The sequence below is a fragment of the Artibeus jamaicensis genome, unplaced genomic scaffold, assembly GCF_021234435.1.
Source record: "Artibeus jamaicensis isolate MK-2021 breed Jamaican fruit bat unplaced genomic scaffold, CSHL_Jam_final scaffold_378, whole genome shotgun sequence".
Lineage (NCBI taxonomy): Eukaryota > Metazoa > Chordata > Mammalia > Chiroptera > Phyllostomidae > Artibeus > Artibeus jamaicensis.
The window spans coordinates 289,069-309,764 of record NW_026522044.1 but is presented as its reverse complement, the minus strand read 5'-3'; the positions used below and the strand labels follow the sequence as shown (position 1 = coordinate 309,764).

Below are 20,696 nucleotides of genomic sequence, written 5' to 3'. Positions count from 1 at the left end.
CAGCAGATTTCTCAAAAGAGACCTTACAGGCAAGAAGGGGCTGGAAAGAAGTATTCCAAGTCATGAAATCCAAAGACCTACAACCAAGATTGCTCTATCCAGCAAAACTTTCATTTAGAATGGAAGGACAGATAAAGTGCTTCTCAGATAAGATCAAATTCAAGGAGTTCATCATCACCAAACCCTTATTATATGAAATGTGAAAGGGACTTATCTAAGAAAAAGAAGTTAAAGAAACATGAACAGTAAAAGGACAACAAACTCACAGTTATTAACAACCACACGTAAAACAAAAGCAAACTAAAAGGACAGCTAGATCAGGAGTGGAAACATAGAAATGAAGATCTGAAGGAGGGTTAGCAACAGGGGAGTGGGAGGAGGAGAAGGGGGGAGAAGGTACAGAAAATAAGTAGCATAGACAATAGATAGAAAATAGATGGGGGGCAAGAATAGCATGGGAAATATAGAATCTAAAGGACTTGAGACACATGGTCATAAACTGAAGGGGGTGTAATGGTGGGGATGAGGAGGTAGGGTGGAGGGGAATGAAGGGGGGGGAATAGAACAACTGTAACAGCATAATCAATAAAAAATTTTTTTAAAAATTGAGAGGAAGGTACAGAGATTTTCCATATATGCCCTGAGCTCACACATGCATAGCCTCCCTCATTATAACATAACCCAACAGAATGGTACATTTGTACCAATGGTGAACCCGTGTTGCCACATTATTATAACTCAAAGTCCATATTTTATCTTAGGGTTCACTCTTGCTATTATGCATTCTGTGATTTTGGACACATGTATAATGACATGTATCCACAATTATAGTATCATGCACAGTAGTTTCACTACCCTAATAGTCCTTTGTTCTCTGCCTATTCATCCCTTCCCCCACCAATCACCTACTGATCTTTTTACTGTCTCCATAGTTTTGCCTTTTCCAGAATGTTACATAGTTGTAATAATATAATATGTAGCCTTTTTAGACTGGCTTCTTTCACTTAGCAAGATGCATTTAAGGTTCCCCCAGCTTATTTCTTTTTAGGGCTTATAATGTTCCATTTTCTGGATGTACCACTGTTTAACCCACCAAAGGACATAATTGTTTTTTTCAAGCTCTAGCATGGTCTGTGACTAGATTGAGTTTTCGCATGTGGATATCTAGTTGTTCTGGCATCATTTGTTGAAAAGACTATCTTTCCTCCCTAGTATTGCCTTCACTCCTTTGTCAAAGATTAGTTCACTTTATTTATGGGAGTAGATCTGAGGGGTTTTTTCCTTTTTAAAAATTGTTGTTCAAGTACAGTTGTCTTCATTTTACCCCATCACTCCCCCAATCCCCTATATCTGGGTTTTATAAAACATGATTTGCAGCAGAATCCCCTGGAGAATTGCTGTCAGAATACTGGCTCCTAGTTCCTGGACAAAGCCTTCTAAGTAGCCTCTGGGAGAAGGTTTAAGAAATCTACATTTTTTACACTTTTTAAACAATTTTATTTATTTATTTTTAGAGAGAGGGGAAGGGAAGGAGAAAGAGAGGGAGAGAAACATCAACATTTGGTTGCCTCTCATGCACCCTCTACTGGGGACCTGGCCTGGAACCCAGGCATATGCCCTGTCTGGAAATTGAACTGGCAGCCTTTCTGTTCCCAGGCCAATGCTCAATCCACTGAGCCACACCAGCCAGAGCACTTTATTTTTAATTATATTTTACTGGTTGTGCTATTACAGTTGTCCCAATTTTTCCCCTTTGCCCCCCTCCACCCATCACACCTCACTTCCTCAGGCAATCCCCCTACAGCATTGTTCATGTCCATGGGTCATGTGTATAAGTTCTTTGGCTACTCCATTTCCTATACTGTACTTACATCCCTATGACTATTCTGTAACCACCTATTTGTGCTTCTTAATCCCCTCACCTCTTCACCCGTCCCTCTCACCCCTCTCATCTAGCAACCATCAAAACTCTTTATATCCATGATTCTGCCTTTGTTCTTCTTGTTTGCTTAGTGTGTTTTTTAGATTCAATTGTTGATAGATATGTATTTATTACCATTATATTGTCCATAGTTTTGAGCTTCTTTTTCTTAAATAAGTCCCTTGAACGTTTCTTATAATGGTTTGGTGATGATAAACTCCTTTAGTTTTTTCTTATAGGGGAAGCTCTTTATCTGCCCTTCAACCCTAAATGATATCTTTTCTGGATGGAGCAAGCTTGTCTGTAAGTCCTTTTTTCATGACTTTGAATATTTCTTACCAATCCCTTCTAGCCCGTGAAGTTTGTTTTGAGAAATCAGCTGATAGTCTTATGGAACTTTTCTGTAGGTAACTAACTTCTTTCCTCTTGCTGCTTTTAATATTCCATCTTTATCTTTAAGCTTTGGCATTTTAATTATGATGTGTCTTGGAGTGGGCTTCTTTGCATCCATCATAATGGGATTCTCTGTGCTTCCTAGATTTGCATGTCTATTTCCTTTGCCAAATTAGGGAGTTTTCTTTATTAGTTTTTCAAATAGTTTTTCCTGTTTTGTGCTCTTTCTCTTCTCCTGGCACCCCTATGATATGAATGTTGGACCTCTTAAAGTTGTCCCAGAGGCTGCTTATACTACCCTTGTTTTTTTCAATTTTTTTCTTATTGTTATTCTGATTGGTTATATTTTTTGCTTCCTTATGTTCCAAATCATTGATTTGATTCTTGGCTTCATTCACTCCACTGCTGTTCCCCTGTAAATTATTCTTCATTTCTATTAGTGTATTCTTCATTTCTGACTACGTCCTTTTTTATGCTGTTGAAGTCCTCACTAAGTTCCTTGAGTATCCTTATAACCAGTGTTTTGAACTCTGCACCTTATAGATTGCTTATGTCCATTTGGTTTAGTTCTTTTGGAGTTTTGATCTGTTTTTCTTTTTTCTTCATTTGGATCATGTTTCTTTGTCTCCTCATTTTGGCAGCCTCCCTGTGTTTGTTTCTATGTGTTAGGTAGAGTTTCTTTGACTCCATATCTTGGTTATGGACTAATGTAGTAAATGTCCTGTAGGGTCCAGTGGCACAGTCTCCCCTATCACCCAAACTGGGTCCTTGAGGTGCACCCTTCTCATGTGGGCTGAGTACACCCTCGCCTTGTAGTTGAGCCTTGGTTGCTGTTGGCAGGTCAATGGGAGGGATTTACCCAGGCCAGTCAGGTGGAAGGATTGGCTGTGACCACTGACCACCAACTTCCACCCTCTGTGGAGGATAATCGATGCAGGGGCAGGATGGTGTTGGTCTGACATGGTCTGTAGATGCCACTGGGTGTGCTGGCCCTGGGGTTTCCCAGGCAGTGCAGGCCAAGGTCAGCCTCCACCTGCGTTTTTACCACAGCCACAATGCATGAGCTATAAAGCAATCTGAGATAGCTGCTACTTGTGTTGGGCTTGGAGATTCCCAGGTGAAGCTAAGCTGTAAATCTAGGCTGGCTGCTGCTAGTTCCAGGCCTGGGGCCACTTAGCAAGAGGTCTGAGGGCTGGGGATTTACTGAGATTGTCTGTTGCTTGTTTGAGAGGATTTAGGAAGTTGTGAATCATGAGCCAAGACCAGCCATTCATATGGAAAAGTCATTGTTAACAGCTTGGGTGGTCTGGTAACTTGGGGAGTCTCTGTGTATCTCAAGGGTGGAGCAAACAATGTTAGCTAGGTTGATGGAGTCTCAGATATGGCACCAGCCTTCTCTCTCTGTGGCTCTGTGGCTCTGTGAGTGGAGGGTTCAGAAAAGGGACAATTGCCTCTGCCCGCCTTTCTGTCTAGGAGAAAGCTGTCTTCCACCTTCTACCTTGATGCCTGACACTTTAGTTCCTCCCTTTATACTACTGGTGCCTTTCAAGCTGCTACCCCAGTGCTAGAACTCAGAGGAGTGAATCTGGGTCAGCGAGTTCAGGTGTGGGTTCTTTAAGGAGAACGGCTTGGGTCTCCAGTAGTTTGTTCTACTCATTCAATCCCTGATGGTGTTTGTAGCTAGAAGTTATGGAGACTTCATGGCTCTGGAACCCTGCGCTGGGGGGCCTGATGCAGGGCTGGGACTCCTTGCTCCAAAAATATCTTTCCAGAATATTTCTACCACACACATGGAATGGGTTGTGGGACCAACCCGTTCTGCATCTCTGCCCTTCCTATCAGTCTGGATGGATGTAGTTTCTTTAATTCCATAGTTGTCAGGCTTCCACTCACCTTGATTTCAGATGGTTCTTAGTGATAATTGTCTATTTGTAATTTTGATGTGGTTGTGTGGGGAGGCGAGCCGTGCTCACCTCTGCTGCCATCTTGACCAGAAGAGGAATGTGCATTTTAAATGACTACAGATGAATCTGCGGTAAGAGGTCAAGGGTTTGGCACTCTACTCTTATTTCATTATTTAAACCATTTCCCTTTTCTGCAAAATCTTTGCATAGCTCCCATTTGGGTTGATGATATAAGGCTTGACCTGTGTTTTCTGCCAAACAGAATCGTTAGCCTAGAAAAAAAAAAGTGTAATGAGCACATTCTCTCTGCGTATATTATGCTAGGTGTTGAGGATCATTAGAGAAGTTACGTGTACAGGATTTTGTAACAGGAAATAAGGTATCAGTGGTACTGGTTATGGAAAGCAGTTAAAGCCACACAGTGAGGTAAGTCACTTAGAAAGCCAGTATGTTCTGGAACATATATCTGGCAGTGATTGGATGGAACTAATAATGAAGGTGTGAGAGGTTAGTCTGGAAAAGACATGAAGGCTGAACTGATTAGGAAATGCAACAGGGTGAAGGCAATGGGAATATCACAAGAGAGAATCCAAGAGGCTTTGCAAAGGAAGAAATAACAAAATTTGGTGATAGAATATAGGGAAAGGAGAGGCAAAAGGTGGTTTCAAAGGTTGTAATTGAGGATCTCGAAGGAAATGAGCTCTAACTAGTGGAAATTGGGATCATTAGGAAAAAAAGGCAGTTTGTTAAGGAAAAAGGGCATATGTGTGGATGTTGAATTTGAGGCAAGAGCAGAACACTCAAATGGAGCAGTTGTAAATCTGGGACTGGATCCAAGGTCAGGACTAGGCATCCCTAGCATAGATATTCTACTTGAGGGGTGAAAGTAATAAGCTGAGGGTGAACAGATAGATAAGGGAATAAGAAATAGAGAGGAATGTGCAGAGGGCTATGGAATGGATGGGAGCCCTCTGAGAAGAGAAGGGAGAGGAACAAGAGAAAACAAGGAAGAAGCAGACAAAGGACCAGAGGAGAATCATGGAATTCAACAGATGGGGTATTTTTAAGAAGCATAAAACTTGACATTTTGGCCTCATAACACCTTGTATTCAGAAGAGGAAAAAGAACTAGTACTCCTATAGTTTCCATAGCTATTGAATGTACCTGGGTTTGACAAAAAGGAACATTCATTTCTTCTCAGAGTATGAACTGGAGCTATGTAAAATAGAGTTTTAGAAAAAGCAATCTTGCCATGTTGCAAATATTGCTTTTCATGAACATCTTCAGTCATTAAAAAAATTCTGCCATTGTTTCTTGAGTTCCTTGTTCAAAATAATGCAGAAGATTTTGTAATTTTGCCTTGTAGGCACAGCAGCTTGGAAAAAATTCTTCAGTGTGAAAACATCTACAAAGAAGGTCAACACAGTACTTGTTCTTTTACTCTGACTAAACTCAAGGATTTGAGTTTCGACCAATACAGTGTTCAAGTCATGGTCAAGGATGATGCAGGAAAAATTAGACCATCCTTCAGTATAGTGCCTTTAACTTATGGTAAGTTTTAGAAGTCCTCTGTTGTCCTTTTGAACAGTCAATGCAAATAATAGTAAAGGATTTTGGTTTTAACATCTTTCCAGAAAAATAAAGGCTATGTTTATGTACCTTTCTTTGATCTTTTTTAAAGTAGCAAGGTCAGAGATTCTGACATTCTGTGTGGTCCATGCACTGATTGGTCAGAACAGCCAGTACAGCCTAGTGTTAACCTGTTAGAAAGAACCTCCTAATTGAAAACAAAATATCAGCTTGAGGTACTAGCTCCTTCACTTTGGACAAGGCATATAGGTTCTCTTTAAGTGTTCCCTCATCTGTAAAACAGGCTACATACTCCTTCTTGATCTCAAAGGATTATGCAGCTGACCCTTAAACAACATGGGCTGGAACTGTGTGGTTATACTGATATGTGTCTTTTTTTTCTTCTAGAAATTTGTACAGTACTGTAAATTTGTTTTTTCTTCCTTATGATTTTCTTAATAATATTTTCTTCAGCTTACTTTATTATAACAATATAGTATATAATGCATATATACAATATGCATTAATTGACTGTTCATAATATCAGGAAGGCTTTTGGCCAACAGTAGGCTATTAGTTATACATTTTTTAGGAGTCAAAAAATATAGACAGATTTTTGACTGGGGTGTGGTGAGTCCTTTAACCCGTTTGTTGTTCAAGGGCCAACTGTAGTTAAGTTTCAAGTAATGTGAGGTGTGTCAGAGTGTTTTGTAAATCTCCAAAGCCAACTACTATAAGCATCATGTTTATTTATTTGTTGTAACACCCTAGCAGGGAGGTCATATTCTGGCTACATGATATACAGAAAATTTATACATAAATAACCATGAAATAACTAACAGAAGTTCCCAAGTCTGTGAGCAGAGCACTATTTACCACTCTTTCAGATAGTTGTGGAAGTGAATTCTAATAGTGAATCAAAGGCAGCTTAGTTTATAGGTCGGGGGACTGAGGTCACAGGAACATGCTAAGTGGGATAATCTGAAGCAAAGCCTTTCTCTGTGCTCCCCCTTGCTTGGCAGGTTGTCCTTGATGGACCTTTTGACGCTCATTTTGCTAGTTTTCTTCCTAGAGATTAGTGGTGACATAAAGGGAGATCCTTCTCAGCAAGAGAGTGGCACCTTCAGGTTTTCTGTCAATTTTCCATTCTCTTCTGTTGTGTGGTCTTACCCATAGTTGAGTCCCCCAAAACTAAATTGACTAAGCAATTTTTTTTACTTTATTCTAAATTGTGGTTATAATCACTTAACATTAAATTTACATATCCATTCCTAAGTGTACTGCTCAGCAGTTAAATATAGTCACATTGTTGTGCAGCAGATTTCAAGAAATTTTCCATCTTGTGAAATTGAAACTTGATGCCCCCCAAACACTATTTCCCTGCTCTGGGTAACTACCTTCCTACTTTCTGTTTCTATGATTTTCATTACTTTAGATACCTTATGAGTAGAATCATATAGGTACTTGTTCTTTTGTGATAGGCTTATTGATTTTTTAAGGGTTTTATTTATTTATTTTTAGAGAGAGGGGAAGGGAGGGAGAAAGAGAGGGAAAGAAACATCAATGTGTGTTTGCCTCTCATGTGGCCCCCACTGGGGACCTGGCCCCCAACCCAGGCATGTGCCCTGACTGGGAATCGAACTGGGGACCCTTTGGTTTGCAGGACAGCACTCAGTCCACTGAGCCACATCATCCAGGGTGTGATGGGATTATTTCACTTAGTATGATCTCCTTGAGGTTCATCTATGTTGTAGCATGTGACAGAGACTGGACTAGTGTTTAAATTGTGGTCTTTGATTGGTACAAATGGCTGACAGCCAGGGAATCTTCTTATACCTGGTGCCCCTGTTACTTATTAGGTGAATGAACATCTAGATCCAAGCCCTTATTTTCTTTATGATGCAGCTGGATGTTCTGATTATACCCTGGCCATGCTCTAACCTTATGCAGGTCAGAGTTCATGTCACCTGGCAGACACCCAAAGATGTTCCTTAGATCCATTTTACTCAATGATTTAAAATCAGCTTTTTACATTAATTGTGCCTAATCAGAAATCTAGAACTGTATGTCTGATCATGTAATGTAAGACCATTCAAAGTATCAGCCCTATTTGGGTTTAACTTTGTGACCTTCATTATCTCTACCCACATATGTATCATATCAAAATAAACTCTGGAAGCTAATTTGTATTTTTCTATCTTTCAGTGCAACCTGATCCTCCACATATTAAAAGTCTCTCCTTCCAAAATGGTGTGTTATACGTGCTAGGGAAGAATCCACAGAATTTTAGTAGAACTTGCTTATCTTATCAAGTGGAAGTCAATGACAGCCAAACGGAGACACATTTTATTTTCTCAGTAAGTTTTTTTAGATCACTGTTTTTATTTGGATATTTTTCTGTCACTTGAATTTCTTAAAGTGTAACACATTGAAACATCAATGGAACAGTGTTTAGATTTGTCACATGATTATAATGATACTGAAACTTCTTGTCTGAAATAGGACGGTGGAAGGCTTGAGGTTTTATGGTAGCATTGACCTCAAGATTCAAGCCATACATTAATTCATTTGCTCAAAAAGTTTTATTATGCATCTACTCTGTGTTTACAATACCTGACAAACAAGTTGTTTTCCATGAAGCTTATGTACCTTACCTACTAGAAGATAAATATGTAAATGACCCAGCTAATTTCAGGGAATGGGTGCCCTGAAGAAAATGAAATGGGGTGACATAGTGGAGTAACGGGGGGGCTGAGGGAATATTAGGTAGGGTAGTCATCCAAAGTGATGACATTTGAGATGAGACCAGAGTGATGAGCAGGAGCCAGCCATGTGAAGATGTGGGGTTGGAGAGGGTAGCAACTACAAAGACTGAAGCAGCAATGAGTGTGGCATGAGCTAAAAACAGAATGGAGGCTGGGATGAGATCAGGTAGGTACTTGGAAGCTCCGGATGGCCATTCCAGAGTTTTCTTGGAGTTTGAATACTAAAGTACTAAAGTACTAAAGTATTCAAATTTGAGTAGTCAGTATTGGTTGGATTATCTGTGGTTTTGCTATTCAGAATCTAATATAAAACATGCTAATTAGAGCTCCCTGTAGAGAACTGGGCATAACAGCATGGGGTATAATATCAGGATATCAGTGTCATTGTTATACTTTAGAGTAGAGGCCATAAACTGGGCCTCCAACATTTTGTTTGTAACACAAGTGGGGTTTTGTTTATATGTTTTTTTATTTGAATTTTTTGCCCAGATTTAAAATTATGAACTCAAGGAGCATAGTTTCTATAAGGTGGCACCTTGAGACCACAGGGACTGTGCCACTCACTTGTGTGCCACCTGCCCAGGCCCTGTGTGCCTTTGAGTTTTAGATGTTAGAAACCAAGTGTTTTACATTGGCTTTTATGGAAGCCCAGCACCTCACATGAGGGCGAATTCCGTTGTTCAGTTGTTTTAGCTCATCATGGAAGTTTCAAAATACAGACTTACTATGGTTTGGCTTATGATGATGCAAAAAGTGATGCACATTCAGTAGAAACTGTACTTCAAATTTTGAATTTTGATCTTTTCCTGGACTAGCAATATACAGTACGATATTCTCTATGTGTAATTACTTTCAGTTCAATGCTTCAAACATTCTTCAGGCCTACTTTGCTTTTAGCTGTGTCCATTAATGATGAGTACCCATACATCCATTGTTTTTTTCATTTTTTTGTATACTATTCAATAAATTACATGATAGGCAACACTTTATTGTAAAATAGGCTTTCTGTTAGATGATTTTGCTACGTAAGTGTTCTGAGCATGTTTAAGGCAGACTAGGATAACCTGTGATGCTCAAAAGGTTAGGTGTTTTAAATGTATTTTCAACTGAGGACATTTTCTTTTTTTAAATTTTTTATTTTATTTTAATTTTTTTATTTACTTTTTTTTCAAGTACAGTTTTCTGTCTATTTCTCCCATCCCAGCCCAACCTGCCCTGTGCTCCCCACCTCCCTCCCATTTCCACCCCCCCTTAGTTCTTGTCCTTGTGTCCTTCCTATTTGTTCCTCCAAATCCCTCCCCCTTTTTCCCCTAAACTTCCCTTCCTTCTCCCCTCTGGTCACTATCCCCTTGTTCTCTATTTCAGTGTCTTTGTTTTTTTTTCTGCTTGCTTGTTTGTTTTGTTGTTTAGCTTCCTGTTAAAGGTGAGATCATATGGTATTTGTCTTTCAACACCTGGCCTATTTCACTCAACATAATGTTTTCCAGTTCCATCCATGCTGTTGCAAAGGGTAGTAGCTCCTTCTTTCTCTCTGCTGAGGACATTTCCAACTTATGAGGTGTTTATTGGGATGTAACCCCATCATAATTTGAGGAGTGTCTGTACGTAATAAAATAGGCCACTGTTGACAGGATGTAATAATTCCAGAGGGAATGACCAGGTCCACAGCTGAGCAGAGCTGTTCTGGAAATTTGCAGATAAATCTATTTCAGAAATAGAGTAACCATTATCTGGAACAGAAATGGGTGTCCCCATACAATACTGCAAAGGGAAAAAGCAAAGGCTTCCAAGAGCAGAGGAGGTGTGGCTTGCAATGTAACTGAGCTACCGGAAAGCTGAGATTTACTTGATGACTCCCAGCCTTTAGTGCTCTCCTGCATCAAATTCCAAACACACATGCTACTTGTATTAGTCACTTGGCGCTGAATTATGTCCTGCTAGTTATCCTGATCACATGTGTAGGCCTTTTCTCTCCACTATAAATATAACCTCCTGTAGGGAGGAGTTAGGTGCTATTTACCTTGTGCTGTCCCTGCTATTAATAGCAGCTAACAGGTATTGAGCACGTAGTATGTGCTAGGTATTTTAATAAGCATTTCATCTGAATTGTCTCATTAAGTCCTTACATTAATTTCAAGGGTCTAAATCCTGCTTCTCCCCTCATTTTACAGATGAGAAAAATCAGTCTCAGAGGTTATTCCTAAGATCACAATTTTAGAAAGTGGTAGAGTCAAGATTGCAGCAAAAGTCTAAGTTCAAACGTTTTGTTATTAACCACTGGGGACCACATTAATACTTCCCCTTAATAGTAACAGCCATCATTTATTAAGTGTTTGTGATATGCTACAGATATCTTCTTTTGTGTACTTCTTATATAGTGGCTTATAACATTTCATGAAATAGGTTATACTTTATTGAGAAACTAAGGCACAGAGAGGTTAAGTAACTTACTACAGGTCACACAGCTAATAAATATGACTTCAAAAGTTGGTCTTCATGTATTAAACTTTGACAAAGAATACTTGGTATAACACCATTTGTGTAATTATCACTTAATAAATTTTTGTTGAATTGAATTACCTTTTTTACAAACTTCTGAATGGAAGAGAACACATATACTATGGAATTTATTCACCTAAATCAGAACTATAGTCTATAACAGAGGTGTCAAACTCATTTTCACCAGGGGCTACATCAGCCTCACAGTTGCCTTCAAAGGGTCCAATGTCATTTTAGGACTGTATAAACATAACTATTTCTTAACAGTTAAGTAAGAGCTTGGCACTGCCATTGGGTAGAAACAGGGTGCTGGGCCGGATAAAACAAAGTGGAGGGCTGGATTTGGCCCACAGGCCTTGTGTTTGCCACCTGTGGTCTATGTGGAATTCACTCTTTACACACTTGAGTTTAATGTAGTCTCTCCTAGCAGATGGTCACCAGCTGCTTCCTTCCCTAGAATGTCATTGGCTTTTTGTGTGAACCCTGATCTTGAGCTGTGCTAGTTAGACTTTTTTTTCTTTTTCAAGACCTTTTGAGGAATTGCTTTGCCTGATGTTACAGTTAAGAGGGGGAAGTAGGCTGGAACATGAACTGGTGCCATCACATGGGGCTGTGGGTAGAAGTAGCCTATGACATACTCACAAAGTAAGACAGGTCTTATCTGACTACCTCCATCCCTGAAAACTATCTACTTGGTTCTCTGTGCCTTTGTTTTCCTTTTCTCATGGAGGTATCTGAGTAGCTGATACACAACACAAGAGGATTTACATTTGAACAAGAGTCCAGAGACTTTAGTTTACACAATGATTTGTGTATGTGTGTTTGGGGGGGGGGGATGGTCCAAGGGCAGGATGTCAATCTGCAACCTGATCCCTCAAGTGGTACTTGACACTTGTGATTCCCCAGCAGGCCTCTGATTCCAAATGACCAGCAATGAGGTACAGTAGTCCCTCAGTGGCTTTTTCTCTGTACCTATATAAAGCGTTGATAGGATGACCCTTCATCATTCAGTTGGCTTTTCAGCTCTTCATAAAATGCTGATAGGAACCATTTAGTGAATGACACTGAATGCCAAAAATCACGGCTATGTGTTCTGGTATTTGTTCCATGTTTGAACATCTCTTTGATAGAAGTTGAATTATTTTTATAAATGTCTAATAACTTACATTATATACCTGAAACTAATATACTATTGTTTGTCTATTGTAATTGAAAAATAAAAAATTGTTTTAAAAAAGAAGTTGACTATTTTTTCCAGTTTTAGCGAGGTTATGATTAACAAGTGAAAATTGTATATATTTAGGTTGTACATGTAATTATTTTTAAGGTGTACAATCTCATGATTTAATATACATATACATTGTGAATTGATATATACAATCAAGTTTATTAAGATCCATCACATGACAGAGTTATCTTTTCTTTTTGGTATGGTGAGAACACTTAAAATTTATTTTCTTAGCAAATTTCCAGTATACAATATGGTATTGTTATCCATAGTCCCCATGCTGCACATTAGATCCCCAGATGTCATTATTGACATTTTGTGCCATTTGACCAACATCTTCCCATTTTCTGTATCCTCCAGCCTCTGGCAATGACCATTCTATTCTCTGCTTCTATGAATTTGACTTTTTTAGATTTTACATAAAAGTGAGATCATACAGTATTTGTCTTTCTCTTTCTGTCTGACTTCACTTAGCCTAATGCCCTCAAGTGTCATCCATGCTATTGCAAATGGCAGTATTTACTTCTTTCTCATGGTGGGATACTATTTCATGGTATATATGTGCCACCCCTTCTTTATCCGTTCATCCATTGATGGATATTTAGGCTGCTTCCATATCTTGGCTAGGGTGAATAATGCTGCAATGAACATAGAAGTGCAGATAGTTCTTTGAGATCCTGATTTCATTTCCTTTGAATATATACACAGGAGTGAGATTACTGGATTGTATGGTACATCTATCTTTAATTTTTTTAAATATATTTTATTGATTATGCCATTACAGTTATATTTACCCCCTTCATTCCCCTCCACCCTGCACACCCCTCCCTTACCATTCCCCCCCTTTAGTTTATGACCACGTGTCTTAAGTTCTTTAGATTCTATATTTCCCATACTATTCTTGCCCTCCCCCTATCTATTTTCTACCTACCATCTATGCTACTTATTTTCTGTACCTTCTCCTCCCTTCTCCTTTTCCCACTCCCCTGTTGCTAACCCTCCATGTGATCTCCATTTCTATGGTTCACTCCTGATCTAGCTGTCCTCTTAGTTTGCTTTTGTTTTACGTGTGGTTGTTAATAAATGTGAGTTTGCTGTCCTTTCACTGTTCATCTTTTTTATCTTCTTTTTCTTAGGTAAGTCCCTCTAACATTTCATATAATAAGGGCTTGGTGATGATGAACTCCTTGAATTTGATCTTATCTGAGAAGCACTTTATCTGTCCTTCCATTCTAAATGAAAGCTTTGCTGGATAGATCAATCTTGGATGTAGGTCTTTGGATTTCATGACTTGGAATACTTCTTTCCAGCCCCTTCTTGCCTGTAAGGTCTCTTTTGAGAAATCTGCTGACAGTCTGATGGGGACTCCTTTGTAGGTGACTGTCCCCTTATCTCTTGCTACTTCTAGGATTCTCTCCTTCATTTTAATCTTGGCTAATATAATTATGATGTGCCTTGGTGTGTTCCTCCTTGGGTCCAAATTCTTTGGGACTCTCTGAGCTTCCTCAATTTCCTGGAAGTCTATTTTCTTTGCCAGAATGGGGAAGTTCTTCTTTATTATTTGTTGAAATAAGTTTTCCACTTGTTGCTCTTCCTCTTCCCCTTCTGGTACCCCTATAGTTCGGATGTTGGAACATTTAAAGATGTCCTGAAGGTTCCTAAGCCTCTCCTCATTTTTTTGAATTCTTGTTTCTTCATCCTTTTCTGTTTGGTCATTTTTTTCCTCCTTCTGGTCCATTCCTTTGATTTGAGTTCCAGTTTTCTTTCCATTACTATTGGTTTCCTGTGCATTTCCATTCATTTCAATTAGTTTAGCCTTCATATGTTCCCCTAATTTGTGACTAAAATCAACCAGTTCTGTGAGGATCCTGATCACCAGTGTTTTGAACTGTGCATCTGAGAGTTTGGCTATTTCTTTATCACTTAGATTTATCAGCTCTGGGGCTCTGAGTTGTTCTTGAGCTGTGTTTTGATCTGTTCATGCCTGTTATGTATGAGGAGCGGAGCCTTAGGTGTTCACCAGGATGGGGCCACCCAGGTCGCTGGTTTGTGAGGCTGTATGTGGGGGCGGGTCAGAGAGGGACAATGGCGGTACCCTCTGCCGCTTCCTGCCACTGGGGTCTGCTTGGTCCATCTCACTGCTTACTCCGTCTCACTGCTCGCTCCTTCGCCAGTTTATCTGCATGCGAATGTGTGACCACAGTCAGCCCTCAGTGGATCCGCCCACTACTCCACACCTGGGATCCACCCATGGCTGCTGGTGTACCTAAGTTGCATGCCTGGGTCGGTCTGGTGGATCTTTCCAGCCCAACCCTGCTCTGCTGCTGGCTCTGCCCCCTTACCGGTTTGGCTGAAGGGTTCATTGTTATCAGACTTCAATATAGTTCAATTTTCTGTGGTTTGGCTACATTTTTGTTCCTAAAACTTTGTTGTTTTTAAACTTGGTTGTGTGAGAAGGTATAGTGCTTCCACCTACACCTCCATCTTGGCGGAAGTCTCTCTATCTTTAATTTTTTTTAAGGAGACTCCATACTGCTTTCCACAGTGTCTGGACCAGTTTACATTCCCACCAATTGTGTTTGAGGGTCCCCTTTTCTCCACATCCTGGACAACACTTGTTATTTGTTGAGTTTTTGATGTTAGCCCTTCTAACAGGTTTCGGATGATAGCTCATTGTGGTTTTAATTTGCATTTCCAGGACAAATAGTGATATTGAGCATCTGATGTTCATGTACCTGTTGACCAGAAGTAGACTAAACAACAGATTTTTTATGTGTTGATTTTTTTTACTCAATTTTGAAGTATTTGCATTTCAGTAACTGATTATTCTCTTTATGTCAGACAGCAAGTAACTTAAGTTGTGTGGAATACAATTTTATACTATACTTTCTTTTCTGTAACCTACTTATTTTGGATATATTCTCCACAAGAGGGAATGATTCCTCTTTTCTTTTTTTTAACATGTAATTGATGTATAGTCTATGTAGAAAAATGTACATCATTATATAAAGTTCAGTGATTTTTTACTGACATAACAAGTACCCCAGAAGCTCTGTAACCCTTTTTGGATACTGCACTCCCAACGAGCAGCTATTATCCTGACTTTTAATCCTATGGATTAGTTTTATTGACTCTTTTTAAATGTTATAGAAATGAATTATAGGCAATTTATTTTTTATTTTAATTTTATTTTTTATTTTCATTTGAATTTTTAAATTATCATTCAATTACAATTGTGCTCATTTCACCCCCCCCCAGGGTACTCTCCCCTGCCCCATACACCTCCCCACTTCCACTTTTTTTAACTTTTTAAAAATTAAAAAAATTTTTTTCACATTTAAAAAATTTTTCAAGTACAGTTTTCTGCCTTTTCCCCCCACCCCAGCCCAACCCCTCAGCCCTCCCACCTCCCTCTTGTGTTTCTACTTCCTCCCCGTTATTGTCCATGTGTCCTCTATAATTGCTCCTGCAAGCTTTTCCCCTTTTCCCCAAAAATTCCCTTCCTTCTGCCCTCTGGTCACTGTCAGCCTGTTCTCAATTTCAATGTCTTTGGTTATATTTTTCTTATTTGTTTTGTTGATTAGTTTCCTGTTAAAGGTGAGATCATATGGTATCTGTCTTTCACTGCCTGGCTTATTTTGCTTAGCATCATGCTGTCCAGTTCCATCCACTCTGTCACAAAGGGTAGGAACTTTTTTTATATGTCTGCTTTCTTTCATTCAGTGTTACATTTATGAGATTGACTGACATTGTTGCCCATAGCTATAGATGGTCCATTCTCATTGCATTCATTCAATTATGCCAATATACCACATGTGATTCATCCATTCTCTCATTGATAGGCATTTGGATAGTTTCCAGTTTGGAGTCTTATGAGTAGAGCTTTTAATGAACATTTTCATACTTGTCTCAGTATACGTGTGCATACATCTTGGTTGAGCACATATAGGTCATAGGGTTACATCTAATTCTCTCTAGGAAATAATATCAGTTGTCTCAAGTAATTTTGCCAATTTACACTACTAAGAGTGGAAATTGAGAGCGCTAGATTCTTCATATTGTCACCAACACTTTGTATTTTCTGATAAGTGTGTGTATTGTTATCTTGTGAATTTAATTTTCATTTCCCTAATAATTAATGAAGTTGAGCACTTTTTTATGTTTACTGGCAATTTTAATATCTTCTTATGAACTGCCTATTCAATTCTTTTCCCAGTTTTTCTATTTGGTTGTCTGTCTTTCCCTTATGAACTTTTGGATATATGTATATGTGTGTGTATCATATATAAATGTAAATACATATTATAGAACATATATATGCAAGTCCTTTGTAAGAAATGCAAATATCTTCTCATTCTATATCTTACCTTTTATTTCCTTAGTAAGATATATTTTGATGATCTGGAGTTTTTAATTTTAATAGAGATAACTTTACAAAAGTTTTTTCTTTATGATTAATATTATTTTGGTTCTATTTAAGAAATCTTTTTTTTTTTGCTTCAAGGTCATGAAGATGTTCTATGTTTTCATGTAAAATCTTGCTTTGTTTACATATTTATTCGTTCATTTATTTTAACTTTTACATTTTGATCTGCAGTCTTTCTGGAATTGACTTTGTAAATAATGTGAGGTGGGGGTCAAGAATTTTTTCCCCATATGAATATGTACTTGACCTAGCAACACTTATTTAAAAAACATTTTTTTTCACTGCACCTGGTTCTGTTTTAATGGGATAAAGGAAACCTTGTTAGACATGGTTAATGATGTGAAATGTAGTCTGTAGTCTTTTTAATATTTCTAATTTACTCATTTTTTATATTTTCAAGGATGAAAAACTCATGTGTGATAATTCAGAAATTGAGGGAAGCCTGGAGGTCAGTAAACTCAGCTTTAGCTATTTGGGCTTAAACTCATAATAGTAATTGGGGATGGTATAGGGTGAGCATAGCCTAAATTTGAACTGCTTTGAGCAAATGATCTACTTTGTTCTCTGTGTTATTGCCAGTTTTTATCCAGGGGTTGTAAAGTCAGATAATGTGGATTACAATCCAAATTTTAATCATATACAGAATGTGGGCGATAATTATATTTAGGATTCAGAACCAGAGAAAGAGAAAAAACTGTTAATATTTCTTTCTTTTTTACTTTATATAAAAGAGTACAATTTGTTTCCGGGTTCCTGGTGTTCCTCCTGATACTTCGAACACAGTCAGAATGAGAGTCAAAACAAATACGTTATGCTATGAGGATAAACAGCTCTGGAGTAATTGGAGTCCAGTAATGACTATAGGTAAGGGAAAAGGATTTTGTTAAGATTGAAACCACTGATGCATAGAATCTATGCTGAAGCAGCAGATAGGGTGGGGGAAAGGACTATTCTGCATTCTTGATGTCAGCCAGAGAGTATTGCACTTGAAATGAATTTTCTGTTTCATTACTGTCAAATCACCCAGGGTTAATTTGCAATATATAGTTCTTTGAAAATCCACAATCTGAATGGTGTTATCTTCTCTTCTGTCCTGTCTCCATCTTGAAAAACCTGAACAAAAATATAGAAGATAGGCATGATTAAATCTACAGATTGTGCAATGGGAGAAGACTAATCTTTGTGCTGATGATAGAATCAAGAGTAGAACAGTGACCCTTGATGGTATTTAATAGGGATAAACCTGTATCTAGAGTTGAAAAAATAAGTTTCATTTATTAATTGAGAGGATGAACAAGCTACATGCCAGGCTTGAGTATTGGATTGAAGATACCTATGGTTTATGAACGTGTGTGTTGTAGGGTGGGTGGGGTACAGGGTTTTATTTGACTGTAAACTCAAAGTGACTGAACATTGGACCCTTAAGTGTTCCTAAAGGCATATGCAATCATAGGTAGCAGTGGTAATGCAGCACCTGAAACAAGGGAGTTCTGTGGGTGGGGCAGTAACCTGGCCACATCAGAAGTGTGTTGTATTCATTCTGGGCACCACATTGTAGGAGGAAAATCAACAGACTGGAATCTATCTTGAAAGGTAACTGGGATGCTGAAGAGTCTCAAAATTGAGGAAGGAACAGTTGATGAAATAAGCTTGAGGAGTCGTGATTGATGAATCCTAACATTTGAGGTGTTAACATTTGAGGAGGAAATAGACAGGCTCCATGCCCTTTTTGTGGCTCCATGGGGCAAAATAGGACCAACCTAAGGACTTTCTAACAGCTATCTAACAGTCAGAAACAGGTTTTTGAGGTAGTCGATTCCCTATTAATTGAGAAACTGAACAAGATATGTGCCAGACATGGTTGTATTAGTTATCTATTGTTGTATAACAAATCACCCCCAAATATAGTGGCTTTAAAAACACATTTATAATCTCACAGTTTCTTTCTGTGTGTCAGGAATCTGGGCACAGCTTATCTAGGTACCTCTGGCTCAAGTTCTCTCATGAGGTTACAGTCAAGCAATCAGTGGAGACTAGAGTGGCATCTGAAGGCCTGACTGGGGCTAGGTAGTCCACTTCTAAGCTCACTACTAATGTGGTTGTTGGGGAGCCTCAACTGTATTTTCCAAAGAGATATATGTTCAAGTTCTAACTCCTGGTACCTGTGAATGCAACCTTATTTGGAAGAGTTTTTGCAGATATAATCAAGCTGAGATGAGGCTTAGGGTAGATCCTAAATTCAATGACTAGTATTCTTATAAGAAGAAGAGAGGGAAGATGGTGGCATAGGCAGACATGACTCACCTCTTCACACAACCACATCAAAATTACAATTAAAATATAGAACAACCACCACTCAGGAACATCAGAAATAGAGCTGAATAGAAGTCTGACAACTATGGAATTAAAGAAACCACATCCATCCAGACTGACAGGAGGGGTGCAGATGTGGGACAGGCTGATCCCACACCCATGTGGCTAAAAAATTGGGATGGGTATCTTGGGATTGAGGAGCCCCAGACCCACACCAGGTCCCCCCCCCAGCTCAGGGTTCCAGTGCCAGGAAGATAAGTCCCCATAATTTCTGGCTGCAAAAACCAGCGGGGATTAAGTTGGGGGAAGAAACTGATGAAGCCCTAAGCAGTTCCTCTTAAAGAACCCACACACAGACTGAGCTACTCAGACTCACTCCCTCTGAGCTCCAGCACCAGGGTAACAGCTTGAAAGGCACCAGTGGTATACAGGGAGGAAGTGAAGTGTCTGCCATCAAGGCAAGCAGAGGCCACTGTCCCTTTTCTAAACATTCCACCCACAGAGCCAAAAGGCTGGTGCCATATCTGAGACTCCATCAACCTGGCTAACATTGACCCACCTTGGAGATCCCCAGAGGCTTTTCCCCACCCAACTTATAGGCCCACCCAAACTGCTTTTCCATAAGAACAGCTGGTCTTGCTTTTAAATACTATCAAACAAGCAACAGCTGGCCTCAGTGAGCCTCAGGCTCAGCACTAGCAGAAGCCAGCCTACATTCACAGCTTGACTTAGCCTGGGAATAAATATCCAAGCCCAGCACAAGTAGCAGCCATCTCATATTGCTTTATAGCTCATGGAGAATGGTCCCAGGGAAAACACAGGTTGGGGCTGACCTTGGCCTGCACCACCCAGGGAACCCCAGGGACAGCACACAACTACAGTGGACAATTACAGACCGCATCAAAGCACCACCGCCCTACCCCTACACAGCTGATCCTCCACGGAGGGTTGAGGTTGGTGGTCAGTGGTCACAGCCAATCCTTGCACCTGACTGGACTAGGTAAATACCTCCCATAAAAACAACCAATCAGAACAACAAAAAGAAAAAGAGTCCTAAAACATGAGGATAGTGTAAGCAGCCTCTGGGGCAACTTCAAGAGGTCCAACAATCACATCATGGGGGTGCCAGAAGCAGAGGAGAAAGAGCAAGAAATTGGAAATCTGCTTGAAAAAATATTGAAAGAAAACTTCCCTAATTTTGTGAAGGAAATAGACATGCAAGTCCAGGAAGCACAGAGAATCCCAATTATGATGGATGCAAAAAGGCCCACTCCAAGACACTTCATAATTAAAGAGCCTAAGGTTAAAGATAGAGAGACTCTTAAAAGCATCAAGAGAAAAGAAATTAGTTACTAGAAGGTTGCCAGATGCGGGCAGCGGGGGGGTGGGGAGGTGAGGGAGAATGGGTGAAGAGGTGAGGGGATTAGGAGGTACAAATAGGTAGTTACAGAATAGCCATGGGGATGTAAAGTACAGTATAGGAAATGGAGTAGCCAAAGGACTTATACTCTTGGCCCATGGACATGAACAATGGTAGGGGGATGGCCTGAGGGAGTGGGGGTGCTGGGTGGAGGGGGACAAAGGGGGAAAGATCAGGACAACCGTAATAGCATAATCAATAAAATATAAAAACTGAAGAAGAGAGGATACACAGAAATACAGAGACATACAGACACAC

The 20,696-nt window shown here is 39.4% G+C and overlaps 1 protein-coding gene across 1 annotated transcript in view; it reads left to right on the top strand.

Moving 5' to 3' along the window:
- The window catches only part of IL13RA1 (interleukin 13 receptor subunit alpha 1), a 65,091-nt gene that overhangs the window by 26,401 nt on the left and 17,994 nt on the right, over positions 1-20,696 (top strand). Inside the window, exons 5-8 of the mRNA XM_037146005.2 lie at positions 5,585-5,769; positions 7,993-8,144; positions 17,106-17,153; positions 17,437-17,569. Coding sequence (XP_037001900.2) covers positions 5,585-5,769; positions 7,993-8,144; positions 17,106-17,153; positions 17,437-17,569 — 518 coding nt within the window. The remainder of the gene's footprint in view (positions 1-5,584; positions 5,770-7,992; positions 8,145-17,105; positions 17,154-17,436; positions 17,570-20,696) is intronic.